Source organism: Lagenorhynchus albirostris, chromosome 11 (genome assembly GCF_949774975.1).
Source record: "Lagenorhynchus albirostris chromosome 11, mLagAlb1.1, whole genome shotgun sequence".
NCBI classification, from domain to species: Eukaryota; Metazoa; Chordata; class Mammalia; order Artiodactyla; family Delphinidae; genus Lagenorhynchus; species Lagenorhynchus albirostris.
Window position 1 is genome coordinate 86,358,992 of NC_083105.1, and position 23,405 is coordinate 86,382,396.

Here is a 23,405-nt window from a genome sequence, read left to right on the forward strand (position 1 = left end):
ATTAAGTCAAGAGAGTACAATAAAGAATAAAGAATGGGACAGAGGATAGGATGCAGAAAATAAAATTCAAGTTTGGACACCTTGTGGTCAAATACTAATGGGACCCTGGATAGATACAGTCAGTACTGATCTGGAGCCTGTCAGTGGGATCATTAACAGAAAGGGCAATAAAAGTCATGGGACTAGATCACCCAATAGAAGTATATAAAGTGGGGAACTCCCCAGCAGTCCAGTGGTTAGGACTCCATGCTCTCACTGCTGAGGGTCTGGGTTCAATCCCTGGTCAGGGAACTAAGATCCCACGAGCCGTGTGGCACGGCCAAAAAAAGAAAGTATATAATGTACATAAAATGAAAGGAGGGAAGCCCAAAATCCGAACACTAGGAAACACTAGCATGTAAGAGGGTTGGAGGAAGAGTAAGAAGAAAGAGGAGCCAGAGAAGGAGACAAGCAGGAGGGCACAAAAAAGGAAAACCAAGGAAGAATGGGACCACAAAAATTAACGAAAGGAAAAATTGCAATCAATGGAAAATAATGTCAAATGCTATGGACAGATCAAGTAAGATAAAGACTGAAGAGTTTTAACTGGATTTAGCAATTATGTCATTATTGTTAAGAAAACCCTATATTCTCTACTTTAAGATCATGCTTACATAGAATAAATAGAAACAGCAGGCATCCTAGGACCAACTGGAGAGCATGTCATTAATTTAACCAACAGTTCGACTCAAAATAGACATCAAAACAGCAGGTAAAGAAGTCACATTTCAGCACACCCTCTTACTTAAGATGTATTCTGTACGGCTCTGGGGGAATGCTGCTCTTAAGACTATGGAAACAGTACACCTGTGAGCCACCAATAGGGTCTATTTGTGAAGACTACATAGCTAATATTCCCCATGTCAACTGCAGAGAATTATATTAAAACTAAAAAGAAGTAGTAGCTAAAATAACTTCAACCCAGTATTCAATTTAATTAGTCTCAACACCTTAGCTGAAAGCTTATTCTAATGGCATCACGTCATTCTCAAAAGGTAATTTAAATGAACTAAAATTTGAAAACATAAATGCATTTAGAGTAAAGAGAAGTGGGTCTTGAAAATAATAAAGCATTACAATATCAAAGAGGCAGGAAATAACTGCTTATCAAAAGAAGCTCAGTAAGACAAAATACTGGTGGTTATGAAAACATAATTCTACCAGTCCTTCCAATCTATTTTTATCATGTTAACATGATATGTTAACATGTTAACATGTGATGATTAAATATATTGTGGAAAAACCTTACTACCCATAAATCTGTCCTTGATTATGTTTTTTATAACATAAAGAAAGAGGGCTTCCCTGGTGGCGCAGTGGTTTGGAGTCCGCCTGCCGATGCAGGGGACACGGGTTCGTGCCCCGGTCTGGGAGGATCCCACATGCCGCAGAGCGGCTGGGCCCCGTGGGCCATGGCCGCTGAGCCTGCGCGTCCAGAGCCTGTGCTCCACGACGGGAGGGGCCACAGCAGTGAGAGGCCCATTAATCCTAACTCTAACTAGAATCCATTCATTAAACAAATAATTTCACTGAGCACTTAACCATGTGGCTAGGCACTGTTGTTCTAGAGGCTGGGGATATAGCAGTGAATGAAACAAAATTTTTGTCTTCAAAAGCATTATAGTGGGGGAATTTTAAACAATCTCATTTTGTCATTATTTTAAACAAATAACAAGTTCACAAAACTCAAAATGGGCAACTGTTTAAAAAATGATGAAAATTTTTAGTTTTTAACATTATATCAAGAATCTTTCATTAATTGTTTAAATTTAAACTTACCAATGCAAACTGATTGACTTGAATGAAGAGTATTTCTACTTCCTTTTCAGTAACTTCAGACCCAAAACCCTTATATTCTTTGTACGCTTCAAGGTAAGAACGCAGCCACTGGCCCTGCAGTTCTCTATCTGGATAAAGACTATAGTCTACATCACTCACACCTAAAATAGAAAAGAAAGTACACTGAGATTTTTAAGAACACATTACACATCTTGTGCAAACTTTAATAATCCCTACCATCTACATATTTTTTCAGAAAAAAATTATTAAATGTTTCCATTTGGGGCTGAAATACTAGATATTATTAAGTAAATAGCATTTATTAGAATAATAAACCAATCATAATGTATTCCAAATTAAATTCTAGTGTACAATACAGTTGATCACCATAATCAATTCTCATTGCCTCAATTTTTCCTCAAAGTATGAAGCTTGAATCACCTGCATCAGAAGCCACAAATCTTCGATTTTAATAAGTACCTCAGGAGATTCTTATGAGATTCTTATGCACACTAATATCTAGAGCATTTCCTAGAACTGTAGCTCTAAAGCTTCTTTAATCATTTCTCACAGAGTAAGAAATATATTTTTATATTGAAACCTTATACACACACCTGATACTAAGTTTCACAGAACAATATTTACCCTAACTACACCTTCCAATTCTGATACTTTCTATTTCTTTTCCATTCCTTGCTTTAATTACCCCACATACCTGATCTCATGATGTATAGTTTGAAAAATACTAATCTTAGTTCATAGTATTTTGCCCAGTGTTCAAGGTTCTTCCTAAGTTGATCCAAACTTACTTCTCTGGTCTTATGACACTCTATTCTCCTTCATGGATTTTATATCCTACAGAAATAGGTATACTCATCTTGAAGATTTCTTCCTTCTTCCTGCAGTGCCCTCTCTTTCTCTTCTATCTGCACAACCAAACTCTAACTTTTTCAATTTTTTTCTACACAAAATCATATTAAGATCACTCTTTGGTATCCACAGCAGCGACTATCCATATTACTAACACAGTGATATCTCATTATATGCACAACTGCTTTCCCTTCCTATAGATATTTATGTACAACATGTATCTGGGGATACGGCAATGTATATAGGCTTGGTGGAGGGAAATAACTGAAAACATGTAAACTAAAACTTTCCCCCAACTCTCTTTACCCAGTCTGGTAACTTAGAAGTATGTGAAAATACATGAATACATAAATATATAAAAATACAAATTCAGCAATGAAAAGTTCCTGCTAGGTATAAACCATCCAGGGGAATTCCCTAATCTTCACTATTTTAGAGCATTTCATGTTTCTAAATATAGCCATAAAATGTATTTTAAATTAATTATATTTACATTAAAAAACTTAAACTTTTACCTTTGATGGTAGTAAAAGATTATTTTCAGGGGTAAAAATGACCAGCTTTTCAATTATTCATAGCCAATGACAAAAAAAAAAAAAAAAAATTCTTGAGCTTTTTAGTTAAACAACATTCCAAAAGCCCTACTACACAATAGAAACAGCAAAGGCTTTTAAATGATTAAAAAGTTGTTTTCAAATCTTAGTTCTTTGCATTTTACTGTGACCTTGGTGAGTTACTTTACTCATTTGTAAACTGGGAATATTACCCAACTTATTGTTGTGTAGAAAAAATCAGATGAGATGAGATTTATGAAGCAACTATGTCAATTCTTAACAAAAGCCACACACACAAAAAGCCACAATCATTATTTTCCTTAAGAAATTAAGGAAGAGGTCATCATCTCTTTCCTCCAATAATAAAGAAAAACCAAAAAGGTCAGGAAGAAAATAAAAATTGTTGCTCCTACCCCCAGCTGATCTTCTTTAAAGAAAAGAAAAAACAATTCAAAAAGCATCCTTTCAAAATTATATATGCTACTCCATTAGAGGAACATGTTCCTCTAGATTTTACCTGCAAATTCATTGAAATGATTTCCAATATCATATGCCAGGTAGTTGTATCCAGAATATTCATAATCAATGAACTGTACATCACCTATGTGAGACACAAAAACAGAGACATAAGAAATCACATATAGGATCAGAAAATCCCTATGCTATTTATAATTAAATAGCTTCCAATATTTTGTCTCATTGTACGTGCTTGGTTACATGCACTTCTGAGACAATACAGGGTAAGGCTGTGAATTTTATGGCAATGAGCTTTACAAAATTCAAATTATTTATCTGGGTCAACAGCTTCTTTGTGAACATTAATGTCCACTACACTACAGAAAAGTCAAAATACAGTCATTCTCCAAGTTCAAACAAAAGCAAAATATGTCTTTAACCACATGGGGGCATCAGTTACTTAAAAATTCAAGTTTGGTTAGAAATGAAAACTATCTTTGGAAACTTAATAATCTACGCAACTTTAACAAAAAATTAATCTATGATACTCCAACAGTGAATTGACAAGCTAATCTATATATGGAAATAAAATACAGACTTTCAAAGACTTAAATTCTGAGAACCCTGCACTTGCTGATCAACATAACAACATGCCTAATTTAAGAAGTTAGTTGCTATCAAACTCTTACATATTCCTGGATGCTACATAATTAAGGTTTCCAATAGCATATTTGAGCAGCCTTAAGGTGGTTGTTTTATCATTTAAAAAGAGCAAAGGTATAGTTGCTTTTAAATATTTTTTTAATTTGAGAAATTTTTACATAAACTAAAGAGATTCCTATTCTAAATTAGTGCTAAATACTGATACAGATATGCGTATTTCATTATAATTCTCCAAAGACTATCCTGTTCCGCCTGCCCAGGGGACAAACTCCTGCTTATAAACACTTCATTTTCGAGTACTGAGTATTAGAGAGGGTTTGGCTCAACAGAGATATAGGTCCTATTTTTTAAAAGACGAGAAAAAGAGAGAGAGAAAGAGAGACAGAGTGAAACATTTAAAAAAAAAAAATCAAAATGGGTCACTGTCCACATCAAGGGATCACAAACTCAAAGGCTAACAGGGCTCAACAGTTAAAATGGATACATGAACAGAGATGGCTATAAGAATAGTTTCTAAGCTGCTGATATTGAGAAAATGCACAGCATATGTCTAGTTACATTGTCTTTTAAAACATCAAGCTGAGGTAACAAAACAAACTTCTGGTTTATACACACTGGCTTTTCCCAGATAAAAGAGCTTTTGAACTGTCATGTGTCATACAGATTTATATGTTTAATCTGGGGATGTATGTTGATCATATTCAAACTCAGAAAAAGAATTATATGACAGAAAAATGTAATGGCAAGTGGAGTATTTTAGACAAAAGCCAAAAAATTTAATGTAATTGTATTTAATATTTAATTCAAAATTTTTATAATAGTCAAGTCTAGAGTAAAATAAGTGAGATTACCAAAGTATAAAAGCCCAGTTACCAAAATCTATATGCATACTGACAAAATAATATAAGGTTTTTAAAAGTTGGTAACTACATAAACCACTACAACTCAACCAGTTTAAATTCCTGAATTCACAAAAACTATTCCACAGAAAGTCTTAGCGTTAACCAAATCACTTCACTAAACTTGCAGGATGGGAAGACAGAACAAGCTTTAACCAAATCACTTTACTAATAAGCTCCGAAATGAAAAGTCAGAACATATTTAAAAATTTTTTTCTAGGTACCCTTGGGAATGAGAGAGTAAAGACCACCATCATGACAAAATACTTTGCAGCCATGATAAAAATTTCATTTTCAAAAATTATTAAATGACCAGGAGAATTACAAATGTTATATGAAAAAAGACATAAAATAGTAAACACACTGATCCAAATTATTAAAATATTACGCCTGAAGAGAGGAAAAAAGAAAAAAAAATATAATGCATAGGGGAAAAAAGATGAATGGAAATAAACCAAAACAAAATGTTTCTACTAGTTTCATTTCAGATGGTAGACAAGTGACCTTTCTTCCTTTATTCTTTGCAATAAACACTACTTTTAGGAGGAAAAAAAAAATGACAGTTTAAAAAGATTAAGATGAATAAGAGGCTAAACACGATTTGAGAAATACCTAACCACCCAGCCTTCAAGAAATCAGGATTCCAGAGGATTTACCAAGTTGTATTACTGAGCCAACCAAATAGTTTTAATAAACAATGTTTTAAATTGCAGCTGTTGATTGCTTTAGCTCTTTTAAACACAAATTCTTGTAGAGCTCATATTAACTGTTACATGCCAATAAAAATACACAGCCCAGTCCTGAAGCTTACTTTTGCCACATAAACAAAAGCTTCAATTTCAATTTTCAAAATTATATTTAGAATTTGGCAAACATAAATAAAATGGCAGGTAAAACATGCCTGCTTATAAATACAATTTAAATAAAGCATAGATCATTTTAACAAAAGTTAAAATCTGTTTCAGTATGAAAATTTTAGCAATGACTTTTTGTAGTAGCATTAATTCATTAAAACTAGCCTTTATTTTTAAATGCTATGTTGAGTTTATAAATAATGAAATTTTAAAAATAAGAAAATGAAGCTAACAAGATACAGATGAGGCTGTTACCAGGCTCCGTGCATGTGAACAAGTGATGCGATAAACCTCCAGTCAGTGCGTTTAAGAAGCACGGGTGCGCCGCCACATGGCAGCAACAATGGAATACCTAATCTGTAGCAGATGAAGAAAATTTGGCAAACTCACATTTTACAAGACACAAAGCTTAAAAGGAAAAAAAAAATTTTTTTAATCTGCATTAACTGTTCTTTTCAAACAACTGCAAACAAAGTGGAACTCAACCTTAAATTTAATCTTCTGCAACAAAGTAAAATTAAAGAGGCCTGCTTCCCTTATTTCGGGTGCCAGAAAAATCAAATTACTGGAAAATGCTTTCCTACCAAAAAAATGCACTGAACTTTTTTCTTCTACAAATTTAACTTCTGAATTCTAAATTTTCCAAGTATTTAGAGGAACATCCACATCACTATAATAATTAATAGCTCATATGGCATGACTATCTTGTTAATTCTTTAAGATATGAATTTTTAATTGGGGATTCAAGGGTGGAAAGAAAATGAGAATACTCCCGAAAATTTTACACAAAATTTTATATAGGCAGATTCTGAGGGGATTCTCAATTTTCCAGATTCTCAAGGGATCCTTGACCTCTAAAAAGTAAAGCATTGCTTTAAGAGCTAAGACTATATTTTATCTGTATATAATTAGCACACAGTGGGTAAAGCATAAGATTACTGAATAAAACTATAATCTGAATGTTCAAATGCTACATTTTTCTTTTTTCGTTTCTTACGTATCTTCGCAGTAATGAAATCCACACTCTACTGAGTTAAATTATTCAAATTTCAGTACAGTTTAAATAATATTTAAAGTACTTTAAAACCAAAAAAATTAGCTTATTAACTAAGGCTATATAATTCACATGATACATTCATTTGGACTCCTTTTATTTATTGTTGTTACAGAGAAATGGATAAAGATGAAAAGCAAAATAACCAATATGAGAACCTGAAAATGTTTCCAACTCACTCTACTTGCTCTACAGTGTTATGTAAGGCAGAAAGAGAACGGAGAGAAAAAGTAACCATGATTACACTAATGTTGGCAAAATGCTCTCTAATACACAGAAAAAGGAAGTATTCTGTTCTGGGAAACTTTCGCTTCATCCCTTACTCTAGCGTCCAGTAACTTTACCCTGGACGTGTACACCTTCACCACACAGCACTCATCATTCTGAATGTAAACTTCTGTATTGTGACTGACTCGTCCACTACATGGCACATGGCTTCCTGGAGAGGCAGTCCCTTCCACTTTTCCTTATGCAATCCACAGAGCAAATCCTAGCACACAGGAAGTATTCAAATGCTAGTGAAATAAATGGAAGTTTTGCAGAAAATGCTCAGACACAATGATAACACATATTTAAATGGAAGCGGGGGATAGCATGAAATATTGAGGAACAAAATATGGCATTTCTGACATTCTTATTCCAGTATATGACTGAACATACAGTGGGAATGAATGTATGAGTAAAGAAAAAACACTGAACTAGTAACTATTTAAGGTAGCTCTTCCTTGATAGTTCAGGTTTTTACAGTCCATTTAAAGTTTTTTATTACCTGATTTAGGGTTATTTTATTTTATACTAAATAGTGATCCAGACTACAAGTTAAAACAAAGTTAAGATTATCCTTCATAAAAATTCCACCCTGGAAAATATAGGTTAGCAAATAAAAATATAATTTAAATTTTAAAATAAAACAAAAAACTTGTTTAAATATCAATAAAATAACAACCATATCAATGCCTTTTCATGAATAACAATAAAGTGGATAAGATTTAGAGTCAATCAAGTGACTAAGAATGGTGACTCACCCATTTTCTATTTATATTGTTTTATTTAAAACTCTAAAGAAAAACCTGGCTTACTCTGTAATTCCCAGAAAAGCTTCCTTTTTCTTCCACTCATTTTTTATTTCCTTAAATAGCTGTGAATCAGCTTCTCGCATTTGCTGACAGAGAAAATAATCAATGGCAGCCATTTTAAGTTACAATTAGGTCTTCAAGTGAACTTTTTATGAAGCTTTTATGAATGGGGGAAAAGGAGAAACAAAACAGCCACCAATAAACATTCTGACAGAGCATCAAGACATGAGACAACAAACTCAAAAGCTTTAGCAATTACTTCTAACATGTCAGCAGTTAAAGGATTAGTTGAAATTAAAATATTAGATTTGAAGTCAGTCAATAAGCAATACTGAAATTTGTTCTACTTAGTATAAATTCTTTTTAATTAATTGCTGATTAATTTAAAAGATGACTGATGTAAGTCTTATCTTACAATTCTGGAGCGAGAACCACTGCTTTTGGTTTTACTATTATATAACAAATTCTATCATCATATCATTAAGTATACTTTTCTTACCTTTTTAAGATGTCATTTCACTGAAGCCAAGGAATGGGCTGCTGTCTTACCAACCACCTAATTCCTGGCACTGACTAACTTTTCAAAAATCTTGACAGCTACCATCAACTTCAGAAAGGAAGCTTACTCTTCTCCCATATTCCTGAGTCCTGTCAACTGACATGATGAAAACAAGTAGAAGCAGTATTTCTTCTGTGATGCCTACCAGTTCTGTAACATTCGCAGGTGAAAATGCCTATAAACTGCAGGGTGCTCACAGTCTTGTGTGTGTGTATATATGAGTACGTATATATACATATACATATATACATTTTTAAACTTTAATCACTCAAGTTATAGTTAAGATAGAATCTGTAAATTGCACTTAAAGATAATCTGAATTGTCACCGCATACCAATGAGCCATAAATCCTTCTGGCTTATACTGATAGTAACCATTTTCACTTTTTCAGAAACAGATACATTTTGTATAATGCATCTCCTATAAACATAATACAGGGGTTGGCAAACAATGTGTTCTCAAGTTAAATCCACCTCAGTGCCTGTTTCTGTAAACAAAGTTTCATTGGAACACAGCCACACATATTTGTTCATGAATTATATGAACAGTATATGGCTGTGTTTGTGCCACAACACAGATCTGAATAGTGGAAACAGAGACTATAACATGGGACGAAAAGTCTAAAGTATGTACTACATAGCCCCTTACAGAAAACATTTGCCAACTCCTATCACGGTATAATAACTGCAACTGAGAGCTGCTAAGCACCTAGTCTGGTGCTATTTACATTACATGCATCATCTAAAATCTTGCCAGGAACCATCTGAAGTAGGTATCATCTCCTAAGTTTCAAATAAAGCAAATAAAAGTTCTAGACTATCAGCAGTATAAGCACTTCCTAGAAATCTGCTAAACATGCAGAGTCCTAAGCCCATCAGTAGAAATTCTTGTTCAGATGGTCTTGGATGGAGCCCAGAAACCTACATGTTTCCCAAGTACCCTAGGTGATTCTGGTGCAGATAGTAAAGGATCAAATATAAACACTTAATGAAGAGATAAAATGAATTGTCTAATACCACCTACTTCCATATGTGATTAAGCAGGGATTTGAACACGAGTGTGCTTGGTTCCAAAATCTATATTCTTTTTGACTTCTCTTTTAAGTTACTTAAGAGTTAAGAGTTTGATTGCTCTTTTAAGAGTAATATATCTGCTTGTAAGAGTTACTTAGAGATTTTTAATCTAGTTACAACATATAAAAAAATCTAACACTACGTTTGAAAAGTACATGCAGAGACTTCAAGATGATCCAATATAAATTCATGAAGTTTAACTAAAATTTGTACTTCCAAGAAATTAAGGGTCTGAAACACACTACAGAGAGATACTGAGATTGATGATGCAAAGGCTAGTCCCGTGGCTTTCATCTTGTTACTTTTATATGTATCATAGGTGGATACAAAATGGTGAAGTCCTGACCTCAAGTCACATGAATGATTTAACAAGTGATAACAAATCAAACACATTTGTGACCATAATATATAGCTTAATCATTTATTCTTTGTAGAAACCATTTTAATTTGAAAAGACTTGACACTTGGCTTTTAGATGCTATAATCAATTAACAAGTTCAGGTAAAGAACTTTGCAGTGCACATTTCTAATTTTCATGATCCTCCTTGATATTGCAATTATAAGTACTAATGCTATGCTACAGCTCAAATATATATATTTTATGCTTATTAAACTTACTAAATTTATATAATTTACCTTTTATAAAGTATGAGGCATGTTACTTCTCCTTATAACTAAAGACAAATATGTCATAGTCACATTACTTCAAAACCATTAGCTCCTAATTTGAAACAGAGTAAGATAATAATAAAAAGAACAAGCTTCTTGCCATTGTCATGAGTTTCAGATTTTACCTGAACAATATTCCAACCATGTTTTCTTAATGCTTATGTATCAACTAATCACATAGGAATTGATTTTAATGGATGCCACAAAGTCCAAAGTAGCCTTCCTAACGGACAGTATAAAGCCATTGGTGAGAAAAAAATAACAGAATATCTCCACAACTAACACACAAACACAACCACAAAGACAAGAAGAAACAAATGGTACATAACAGACTTCTGTGAAGAAGGGCAAACTCTAAAACCTGTATCAACATATTTACACTTGTTGAACTGCGAGTTTTATTCTTCTGTGTAGGGAAGAAAAATTAGACACAAAAGTATGATTTAGGTAACTCGTGGTAAAGTAAACAATGACAACCTTGAACTCTTAAAGCCAGACTGAAGCATAAATATTTTATTTGAAAATATGAGAACTTTTCATATCACTAATCAGTAGTTTAGATAGGCAACTGGTTAAATAAAAAAGTAAAAATTAATTTTTTTACCTAAGACATAGTAATCTGATTTTTTTGGTCCCTTATGTTTTAGATTATAAACAAGTTTGTTCAGTGAAATGAATATTCAAAAGAAACGTATAAAATTAAAATATGAAAAGTTAAAATGATATTCCAAAGGAAATAACAGATTCTCTTAATTAACTTGCAGTTAAAAATAAAGCTGAGTGTCCACTTCAAATGTAAGATGAAGACCCTCACTTGAAATTCCGTTATATAAAATAATGTGTTTATTAGATCTTGCACTGAACTTAAAAGCTAATATACATAGCTTTAATGCATAACTAATACTCTAGTCTCACAAATGGCATTGAGATTTGGTTACTAGTATACAATGTAGTACATATACACTATGACAATTATATATAATAAATGGATAATAATAAATTAAAGGACACTGTCAAGTACTTAATGTTTTGGGGTACACCTGAAGTTTTCAAAAAACGATTCTACACAGACTTCAAGACATTCAAAATAAAGATGTTAGCTCAGAAAATTTTTTAAAAATATAATCTCTAATCCAAATTAAAATATCAAATATAAAAGGTACTTAAGTGTGTTTTTGAAAATATGTGCTTCAGTCTACCACCCTTGACAGTGTTCTTTGGTTCGTTTTCTTCAAATTAAAGTCAGTTACAAATATTAAAAGCTTTTGCATTAGCACAGTCTCAGCTTACAATCTGATAAGAATGGTCATAAATAGTAATTTAACATAATATGACCACTTAATCAGAATTCTTTGGCTTCAATATCTTCACAACAGCACACTTTTAATTCAAAATAATCTTCCAACTATGATACCTATGTTCAAAACTGGTTTCCTACAAAATGCAATAGCTTCAAAGTTTCAAATAGACTTTTTGAATTAATACTAATCTTTCAACCAAAATTATGTTTTAAAAATGCCAATGTAGTATTGAAGGGCACCTACTGCTTTAGCAACCAAACCTCAAACCACTTTATCCAATAATATAATACAACCAAGTGTTTCTTAACCATAAAAACACAGAGAATTTGAATACAGCAAGATAGGAACAATCCCAAAAAACATTTCACCAAAAAGTTCACTGACCATCTCAAAAAATGTTAAAACAATTTACTAAATTGTCTTGATTATTACTTTAGTAGATAAAATTTCAGCAACTACAAATAAAATTTCCTCCATCTGTGGCTCCCTCCTTAGCATCAAAATATCTAACAAATCAGTATAATACACAGGTAATAGGAAACCTAGAGACATATTTGCTTCTAATACTGCTGTCCCCCCCGACACTCAAAAAATTTCTATATTTATAAAATAGTACAATGTCAGCTGGTTTTTCAATTACTCCCATTACAAGCAGGTGCATTTTCAAACCATGAACTACCAAATATTTACAATTAAATTCATAAACCAAGTCATTTTATCATTTTTCATTTAAAACTCTAACAGAAACCAAAAACTGTTTCTAATAAACCAATTCTAAGAAACATATTTTATACAACTATAAAGAGAATATACATTCCTAATTTAGCACAGTTACCATGACTTTGTAACCAAAGAAAATGCTGAAGACTGCACACATTTTTAACCCTTGCGTTTGAATTAAATTTACTGACACAAAGATCAAAGGATTGTTAAGAACATGAAGAAAAAAACCTTACTCACTGCTAAAGTCAAACACCTACCTTGTTTCTCATTGTAGATTATATTCTTACACAACAGATCATTATGGCAGAGCACAACAGGTGAGCCCAGGTTAGAAAGAATCTTCTTCATCCAAGTCATTTCTTCCTGAAGAATCTGAGAGCTTGGGATATCACTTAGGAACCTTTCAGTTTAAAAAAAAAAAAAAGAGTTATATCTTGTGTATATTAATGGCAACATTTTTTAAAGTTTCATTAAGGAATAAAATCTTCTTTTCTTTTCTTTTTGTCATATAGAACTGATTTTTTTCCTTCTAGTTTTATTAAGATATAATTGACACACACAGCACTGTGTAATACAGCATAATTTGACTTACATACATCACGGAATGATTACTATAATAAGGTTAATGAGCAGCCATCATCTCACAAAGATACAAAATAAAAGAAAAAGAAAAAAATTATAGTTTTCTTGTAATGAGAACTCATGATTTACTCTCTTAACAACTTTCATATATAACGTACAGCAGTGTTAATTTATCATGTTTTATATTACATCCCTAGCACTTATTTATTTTGTAACTATAAGTTTGAACCTTTTGCCTACTTTCATCCAATTCCCCCTTCCCCATACCCCACCTCTGGTAACCACAGATCTGATCTCTTTTTCTCTGAGTTTGTTTGTTTTTCAAATATAAATGACCTGCAGCACTATGTTACTTTCTGGTGCATGACACAGTAATTCGATATTTCTATACATATCAAAGAAAATCTATTTTTAATAAGTCCTTTCCATTTAAATGCACAGACTTCTGAATTAAAGCAAGCCAATTATTCTAAAGATTAGAATACAGAAAAACCATTAAAAAGAACTTAAACATGAATAAAAAGAAACAGATCAACAGTTAAAATGCAGGGCAGAAAAGTAAAAAATGTATCAGTACAAAATGGGGTGAGGGAATAATATATATATCTAACAGCTAACAATTACTACCACTATTCTAAATGTCTTATGTTTATGTCCATTTTATAGATGGGGGAAACCAAGACACAAAGAGTTAAATAAAAAGTTTAAGTATATTATGTAAAGTTACAAAGATAGTCCATTAAAGAACTAAAACATCTATTTCAAGCTTGGAAGGGTGAATGTAGTAATAAACCAGCTAAAGTCACATTTGATAGTCAATAGATATTATCTACTATTGATAAATCAACTCATTATTATATGATAATCATACAATCATTAATCATATAAAATTATGATACTATCATATGGTAACCACATCACAGAATACTCATCTTTACAGAGAACTGCCTCAGTAGTCAGACTGGGAAGGGTGAGTGTTGGTATGGCAAGAAGGATTAGTGATCATGGCTTTTTATCCTACACTCTTTTCTGTACTATTTATTGTGCTGTATTTGTAATAATTTGATAAAAATACAACGGAACAAAAATAAGGTGCTACTACTAATTCTTCAATAGCACCATCAGGCTTACAAAATAAGTTCTCTTCATTCTTTCTCTATATCGTCTCTCAAATTACCCCTTACATTTCCATTTTATAACACAAAAAAATTCTGTATCACTGAGTTTACTTTAATGAATTTGCCTATTCATTGTTCTCCCCACTCCTGCATTCTCTTCTACACATACCTTCCAACAGAGATCCTTATATGCGCTTTTTAAAATGGTGAAATTATTCAAGAATTTATTTTAGAAGTACTGAGTTGAATGGAAATAATAGGATTCAAAGGATTATTAACATAATTACAATCATGTACAGACAAAAAGGAATGGAAGAAAATATGAAACATTTTTAATATTTTAACTGTTTTTAATGTTTTAGTTGTATATTTTCTGTTGGGGGGAGGTTCTTTCATTATTTACCACACTGCATCTCCAGCTTTACCCAAGTATCACTAACCTCAAGCATTTGAAGTAACCTTCTCTGACTAATAATAATTTTAAAAATAGCAGCTAACATTTATTTAGCACTTATATGGCCAAGCACGGTTCTAAGAAATTTGTATATACCAACTCAATTAATCCTCACAGAACCCCTAAAAGGTAAATATACTACCTTTGTTATTTATGTTTTACGGAAGAATAAATAGGTAATTTGTCCAAGGTTACACAGCAGAACTGAGATTTGATCCCAGGCAGTCTGGCTCCAGTCTTGTACTCTTAATCCATACAGTACCATACTGCCTCTCAACTCTGCACCACTGCCATCTACTTATTCTAAAGTGATTTTCCCCAAAATCTTTCAAAAATAGCTATTTCAAAAGAGAATTTTTTTTGTTTTTATGTTATCACTTTCTGAATATCCAATACACCTGACACACTTCCAGGTGTCTGCCTATTCCAGTTAAAGGGGTATAATATCCCTATCCATTCAAAGTTTGACAAACTTTGTAAATAAAGCACACACAGAGTGAGTCAAACTAATCTTTGAAATAATCAAGCTCAAAACAATACAGCTATTTTTCGCTAATGAGTTATAAAAAATTAAAAGAAACGAGAAAAAAAAAATCCACAGGTCCTGCTTACTTCCGTTGTTCTTAAAGCAAAGACTTCCTGAATACAAAAGCTGAAATCTTCATGTACACTTTAGATATAAAGACAAAATAAAATTTCCAATTTTTGCACTAGTATTAATCACACTATGGAAAAACACGTCTGGTGTGGTTTCTGAGGCATGTGCCGCCGAATATTTCAGAAGGTCCCAGCAGGACTGTGCTCTGCATGTCTGTCAAGAGTGGCTGCGATGGAGGAGGAGGGGGACTCAGCTCACCGGCTCCCACTGGCGCCATCAAAACGACAACTACTTACAGAGCTGCTTACTCTTGACGAGAAAGACCAGAAGACTGGCACAAAAGATTTTTTAAAGGTATAAAGAAGAAGCCACAAGAAGACGAGTAGAAGGGGCAGAGATGCAGCACAGTCAAGACCCGTACCCCTGGGTGGGCAACCCACAAACGGGAGGATAATTACAACTGCAGAGGTTCTCCACAGGAGAGGACAAGCCCCACAGCAGGATCCCTAGCCTGGGGACTCCTGCACTGGCAAGACATTTGGCTTTTTAAGGGCACACTTTCAGGAGAACCAGAGGGCTGTGGGAAACAGAGACTCCACGCTTAAAGGGCATATACAAAATCTCACACACTCTGGCATCCAGGGCAGAAGCAGTAATTTGAAAGGAGCCTGAGTCAGACCTACCCGTTGATCTTCAAGAGCCTCCTGGAGAGGCAGGAGGCAAATGGAGCCCACCCTGGGCTAAGAGACACCGGCAGCAGCCATTTTGGGGAGCTCACTCTACCAGGAGGACACTCGCCCTGGTAAGTGCCATTCTGGAACCCTCCCTCTAGCTTACTGGCACCAGGACCCAGGCCCGCCCTAGCAGGCCAAGTTTTAGGACCCCTTGGGTCCCTCAGGCAGCATCCAGGGATCTTGCCCCACCCACCAGCAAGCTGACACCAATTTCCAGGACATGCTGGACACCAAAGCCAGCTGTGCCAGGAACCAACTTTGCCCACTGGGGGTCTAATACCAACTCTGGGGAACCCCAGGGCCCTGCAGCCAGAAACGCTGGGACCTGGCTCCACCCAGCAGCAGACCAGCACTAGGCCCAGGACCCTCTGGGATCTGGGCCCTTTCCACCAGCAGGCCAACACTACATCCGGGACCTCTGGTCCCACAACCTGCTCCCCCAGACCCAGTTCTGCCCACCAGAAGGCCAGCACTAGCCCCCTTAACCCTGCTGCATGTTGTATATGAAAGTTGTTAAGAGAGTAAATCCTAAGGGTTCTCATCACAAGGAAAAATAATTTTTTCTATGTCTTTAATTGTTTATTTATGATGGATGTTCACTAAACTTACTGTAGTAAGCACTTCATAATGCATATAAGTCAAATCATTATGCTGTACACAAACTTACACAGTGCTGTATGTCAATTATATCTCAATAAAACTGGAAGAAAAGAAACATGTTTATATTATTTGGATTCTAAATATTGATTTACACATTTTTCTATATAGGAAATGAAATACCTTAGTCACTCTGAACCTGAAGTCCTACAAAAGCTGAGACTCCAGTAAATTAATTTTCAACATCATGAGACTTAAATAGTCACAGTAAACTAAAACCCAAACTTTTTCATACTCCAAGTATGTCCCAGTATAGATCTCTAGGCCCCTTCAGAACAGCCTTCCTTTGGACAGAAGGAATTTTTTTTAAAAGGTCTCTATTGTCAACTCACACTACGAAAAATGTACCCATTCATAGTAATCTTTATATTATGTTTACTGCCAAATAAACACTCCATATTTGTTTCTTGGCTCACCACTTCCCCACTTTTATAGGGGTTGATTATTTTTCTTCTTTTTTTTTTGAGTCAGCTGTAGGAAGGGAAGGAAATTTCTGTAGTGCCTTTTGAGAGTCAAATGAATTAATGCTTATTTTACTTAAATGCAAAGAGATAAACCAAACCAGATTTTATACACAAAAACCTTACAGTTATCTTTGAAACCCAATATATGAGCAAAGCAATGTAAAACATAATTTAAAATGTAAAAGTAATTTTACCTTTTATTAATATCTTCATCTGCAAATCCTGTGGGAATGAGAGAGAAATATTTTCCCATCTTTAGCCATAGGTTAGATTTGGGAATCCAGCCATTGTGTGCATGAATAGCATGGATTTTAGCAAGCTGACGTGCTATAAGCCTGTTTAAAAACAAAACAGCATAAAAAAGAAAGTGTTAAGAACCATACAGTTCATATCTACTCATAGGTAAACTAAAATAACTAGGGTGCCTTTATCTTATAACATGATTTATTTTTACCATATACAAGATTCAAAATAATATGGCAAGTCAACTCTCACAAGGAGAGGCAAACAAATGTTTAAAGCATAAGTAGGAAAAACACCTAAAATTAATACAGTAATTAAATATTGTGTCCAAAAGGGACTGAGTGTCTGGATATAGGCAGCCTATTTTGAATATACAATGTTTGTGACCAGCAGAACAATACACGACTATAAATGATTTCAAGGCACGTATTAGATATTAATCACTGATGCATTTAAATTACACTGAGTCATTTTAATTTTGAGCTTTTGAAGTCACTGAAGTTAAAGGGCAAAAGGGGCTAAAGTAAAAAGGTAAATGCGCAGATAAATAGGTTTTATGAGTTAATTTCTGTGTGTTGTTAACAATACTCTGAATAAACGTTAGGATTTTATGATGTCAGAATCAATACTGATATAACAACAAAATAGTTTGAAGCTGTGTAGTATATTTGTGTCCACACCGTCTTTGTATCTGCAGAACCTAGTACAGCAAATGCTAATGGAGGAATAAGCATACCAAATAGAAATAAGAACTAAATTACCACATAGTCCATAGAATAGTAGGTAGAAACATGACTTAACAATAATCTACAAATAAAAGAACTTCAATCTGGCAAATTTTCAAGATGCTAACAATCTAATGTAACGTTCCTCAAAGTACAGTCCTAGGACCTACAACATAGCACCACTTAGGAATTTCTAAGGTTCCACCTCGGATAATCTCTATGGGTAGGCCCCAGCACTGCATTTTAAACAAGATTTCCAGGTGATCCTAATTCACTGTATAATTTGAGAGGCACTAATATAATGCTCCAATTCTGCTTCTGAAGTCACTGAGGTTAAAGGGCAAAAGGGACTAAAGTAAAAAGGTAAGCGGGCAGATAAATAGGTTCAGTGAGTTAATTCCTATAACTGTGTTAACAAGGTCTCTGAACAAACATTAGCTTGGCTATGTACTAAAATCAATCTTTGGAAACTTAAAAAAAAAAGAAAGAAAGAAAATAATACAGAGGCCTGGGTATTACCCTGAGAAATTAATTGGTTTGGGGTGCAGCCAGGGCGTCAAGATATTTTAAAAGCTTCCCAGATGACTAATACACAAAAACCACTTAACTAAGTACACAGGGAATCTAGCATTGTAGTAATCCTTCACCAATCTGTGATTAAATAACACACTTTTATTATATTTTTATACTACAGTGAATATTCTCATCTATCTAGTTTTATTATTTAATAAGAGTCCTGACTTTCCTTTGGAGAAACTTCCATCCCCCTCACTTTTAGTTCACTTTTGGTTCAGTCAGAGCTCATCTCAATCCTAACTCCCTATCCCACCGGCACCACTAACTTTAGGAGCAAAGAGATGACACAGACTTGCCCAGAGCATTCCATCCTTCAGGCCAGAGTGATCGGTTCAGGGCATATTACCCAAGCTAGGCCAAAAAGGTTTGATTCCAAGACTTTGGTTGAAGCTACTGACTTTGGTTGAGGCGATCAGAAAAGGAGTGACACACTCCCCACACTGCAAATTGATTAGATAAACCTGTAACTGCTAAGAATCATAATTGTCACTCCTTAGAAAAGTCTGCCAGAATAAAAAAGGTAACACAACAAAACAGACAGTGATTTTCCTAATGGCACTATTAGAGCCCCTGGATCCACCCATGCTTGAACTTAGTATTCTCAGATATATGAATCGACAAATTCCTCCTTCTTTGAGTCAGTCTGAATTTTCAAATTATTATTCTCAATAAGTCCTAATGCATCTCAGAAGTGTTTAGGCATTACTGCAAGTGAGTTTCAGTTCTACTACAAGAAATATTTGATGTTTTGCTTGAAAGGACACAGCATTAAAGAACCAATAGATTGACTAATATTCTTCATCTTTCAGTTTGGATGACTGTAATTCAGCTGACCACATCTCATTTGATGTTTGATGATCTAAAAAATATTTCACAGTAGGGGAAAATGCTCAATGCCTATTAGGAGCAGAAAATTGCTATTGGTCTGACAGTACTTGATGCAACGAAAAGAGGTCTATAGGACATAGCCCTTGCAAATCTTTGATACCCAAAGCTGTAACTGAATTAGCTGTTACCCTACTGATTCTCTCATGTACCCAGGTACAGAAATTGGTGAGTTTCTCTTGTCTTCAGAGTACCACTGGATTTTATTACTGAATTTAAAATAAGTAATAAAATATTTGTAATGCTGTTCTTTAACCCACCTAAATTTTTAAAGAGAAACCTGCTTATATTGTTATTCTGAAGCTTAAAGTTTACATGTAGATCACATTCAGCAAGCTCCTCAGCCTAAAACTGCTGCCAAGTGTAGTGTCTGATGCATTCAATATTTTCTCCTTGTTTTCTACCATGGAAAATAAGTATGATGAGGTTTCACTGTAATTGAGTAAAATTTGCTTTCGGCCTTTATTTTGATGATTAAGTTAGGATTCTATGGATGCTGAAGTTATGTGAAAGGAGAGACATAGATATATCTGAGAATATCTTTCACCTTTAAGGCACTGCATTCTTGTCTAAAATGGAAAATTTGGCGGATTTGAGAATAAAATATAATTGAGTATGCAACCATGTGAAGAATAAATCTTATTTTGGGGGAAAAAAAGAATCCTAATGCATTACCAAAATATTAAAATCTGTGATCTTTTTAGGTATGTGTGTTTTGGTCCATACCTCTGAAATTACCAAATAAACATTTTTATATAAATTAAATAATTATTGCTTAAATGATCTTCCCCAAGACCATATACTCTACAAGAATATAGGAAAAAAAATCTATTTTCATATCAACCTCTCATACAGTATTTGCATAAAAAGCTAGGCCCAAATGAACATGTAGTACTTTAAGCATCAGGAACCTTCATGATAATAAAAGTGATAATAAAATCAAAACAAAGGAGAGTACAAATATACACATATATACATGCAAACACACATATACATACATAGATGTGTATGTGTGTGTGACACATATCTATTTGAAGCCACTAAAACCTGGTTTTAAAACTTTAAGGAGGGGAATTGGAACAAAAGGCCTGAAGAAAGGTAATCCATGTTACATAAAACTCAAGGGGCAATCTATATCAACAGAACATTATGACCTAGAAATGTTTACTCAACAAATGAGACCAGTGATTCAGAAGAAGGGTCACATATTAGAACAGGTATTTAATACCAGAAAATTTTATTTGCTGTTTTAAAAATAAATAATAATGCCTATTTTTTATAGTTTTACCCCAGAGTTTGTATGAGACCCTGATTTGCAAAACACAAAATGTAGTCTCAGAAGTTGTCCAAATATAAGTTATTTAGCTAGGAGTGACTGGAATGACAATTCTAAGGTAAATGCTTCAAAATGGCCACAACTCCAAGGGGTTCTTACACGTTAATGGAATCTGTTGAACATGAATAGCTGCTACAAGAAAAAGCACCTACTAATTTTGATTGTCTTGACTCTTTTGGCAGAAAGGTGGCTAAGTGGAGCTGAGCCAGGATTTGAACTGATCATATGATGCAAAGGCCAAGGCCTTTCCACTATAATATACTGCAGTAACACTGCACAGAATTAGTTGGGTTTTCTTCTGACTTTTCCCTTGTATTTTAAGTCTAAACTTAAGCAAATCATTTCATTTCTCTGAGTCTCAGATTTCTTACAAGGAAAATCAAATTACTGGCGTAATCTTAAAGCTCTCCTTCAAATCTGACGTGATATGCCCCTGAATACCAGAAAAAAATTTACATAAACATTTACTCAATTTGGAGATTTAAGTTCAATAATGACAACAGGAATTTCACATTCATATTCATATACAAAGATCCTGTAGACTAACTTCCCATTTCATACCAATTTCCTACTAGGTTTAATAGAAATGTTAAATATATATAAACTATGGAGTGAAAGGCAAATTTTCCAAATTTGATTTTTATCAAAAATTATCAAATATATTCTCCTTTGAACAAATTTCTGAAATTACAAGTGAAATTATAAAAATTATTTTATATGCAATTTTAAAAACATTTCTGCATAACGTGATATAAACCTACTCAAATGGAAAACAAACTAAATTATTAACAACCACCATACAATAGCAAAATTAATATTTGCAAAAAAACTATACCAAAACTTAAGAGCTAATGATTAATATCTTCTAAAGTAAACTATAGATATTTACCTTATCTACAGGTGCACTGTTAAAATAGAATTCGATTATATAAGGGACAAAGTTAATGTTAAATGATAACATCATGCTTACATAATAGGTAAAAATATATTCAGAAGTGTTTAAAATGTTTTGTAACATTTTCCTATGTAATTAAAAAAAATAGCAGCAAATAATAATAGTATAGTTGACATTGCTTTATCAATACTACTGATAAATACTATCACTAAGTTATCATACAAGGGGCAAAGACCATGCCTTATTCTTCTATCCTAGCATTCAGCACTAAAAGGAGGTACTTAACAGATATCTGATGAATAAGAATCATCATCTTGGCAACAGACTCAGGATACATTTAGAAACTTACCATAGGATTCTACCACTATTAGAGTTTTTCTCTGGTGGATTAAAATTTATCCTGGATTTTTAAAAATCTCATATAATAAGAACTGTGCCAAAATTAATGCCTAGCTACAGAAAAACAAAATGACCATCCATTTGAAATACTGCCTGTCCTTTAACAAGACATCTTGTATAATAAGCCTTTTTTGCAAAATCTAGGATTCAAGTCAATTTCTACAGGTCTCAGAACTACCAGTGTATCTTTTCTGTAGCAAAATTAACAAGGAAAGGAAGAAAATCTATTATACAAATATCCTCGTGGAAATAACAAGTATAGTTCAACTGCAAGCATAGCAGCTACATACTTAAAAACTAGGCTTTGCTAAGAGATTTTTAAAATTAAATAAGTCCTACTTACAAGTTCCATACTCATCTAAAATTTTTGATAAATTGGTGTTGAACAAAACACGCAATTTGTGAAGGATGGCTTTGTTAGGAAAATTTATGGTTTTTACTAGTAAATGAATTCACCAAAGTTGCAGAACACAAAATCAACACATAAAATACATTGCAGTTCTACATTATTGATGAACAATCCAAAAAGGAAGTTAAGAAAACAATTCCATTTACAATAGCAACAAAAAGAATAAAATACTTAGGAATAAAGTTAACCAATGAGGTAAAAGATTTCTATATTTAAAACTACAAAATGTTCCTGAAAAAAATTAAATACAGAAATAAATGGAAAGACATTCCATGTTTGTGGACTGGAAGACTTAACATTGCTAAGATGTCAATACTACCCAAAGTGATCTTTAAATTCAATACAATCCCTATCAAAATCCCAACAGCATTTTTTGCATAAACAGAAAAAGATCCACCCTAAAATTCAAATGTAATTTTAAGGAACCCCAGATAGCTAAAACAAGCTGGAGAAAGAAGAATAAAGTTGGAAGTCTCACACTTCCTGATTTCAAAACTTATTACAAAGCTACAGTTATCAAAACAGAGCAGCACTTGCATCGCCTCAGACATACAGACAAATGGAATAGACAGCTCCAAAATAAACCCTCCAATTTATGATCAAATGATTTTCAATAAGGATGCCAAAACCATTCAATGGCAAAGGACAGTCTTTTCCACAGCTGGTGCTGGAAAAACAGGATATCCACATGTAAAAGAAAGACGTTCCTTAATCCTTTCCTTAAATCATACATAAAAATTAACTCAAAGTGGATCAAAAAT

General features: G+C 33.5%; 1 protein-coding gene across 3 annotated transcripts in view; it reads right to left on the reverse strand.

Annotated features, from left to right (window-relative positions):
• Positions 1-23,405, reverse strand: part of ETNK1 (ethanolamine kinase 1) — a 68,947-nt gene that overhangs the window by 17,964 nt on the left and 27,578 nt on the right. For all 3 annotated transcript variants that reach the window (XR_009543569.1, XR_009543568.1, XM_060166723.1), the window contains exons 3-6: positions 17,371-17,511; positions 12,827-12,969; positions 3,760-3,843; positions 1,819-1,979 (exon numbers count right to left, since the gene is read on the reverse strand). Coding sequence is in view for 1 of the 3 variants with exons in the window: in XM_060166723.1 (XP_060022706.1) it covers positions 1,819-1,979; positions 3,760-3,843; positions 12,827-12,969; positions 17,371-17,511 (529 nt within the window). In the remaining 2 variants the exon portion in view is untranslated. The remainder of the gene's footprint in view (positions 1-1,818; positions 1,980-3,759; positions 3,844-12,826; positions 12,970-17,370; positions 17,512-23,405) is intronic.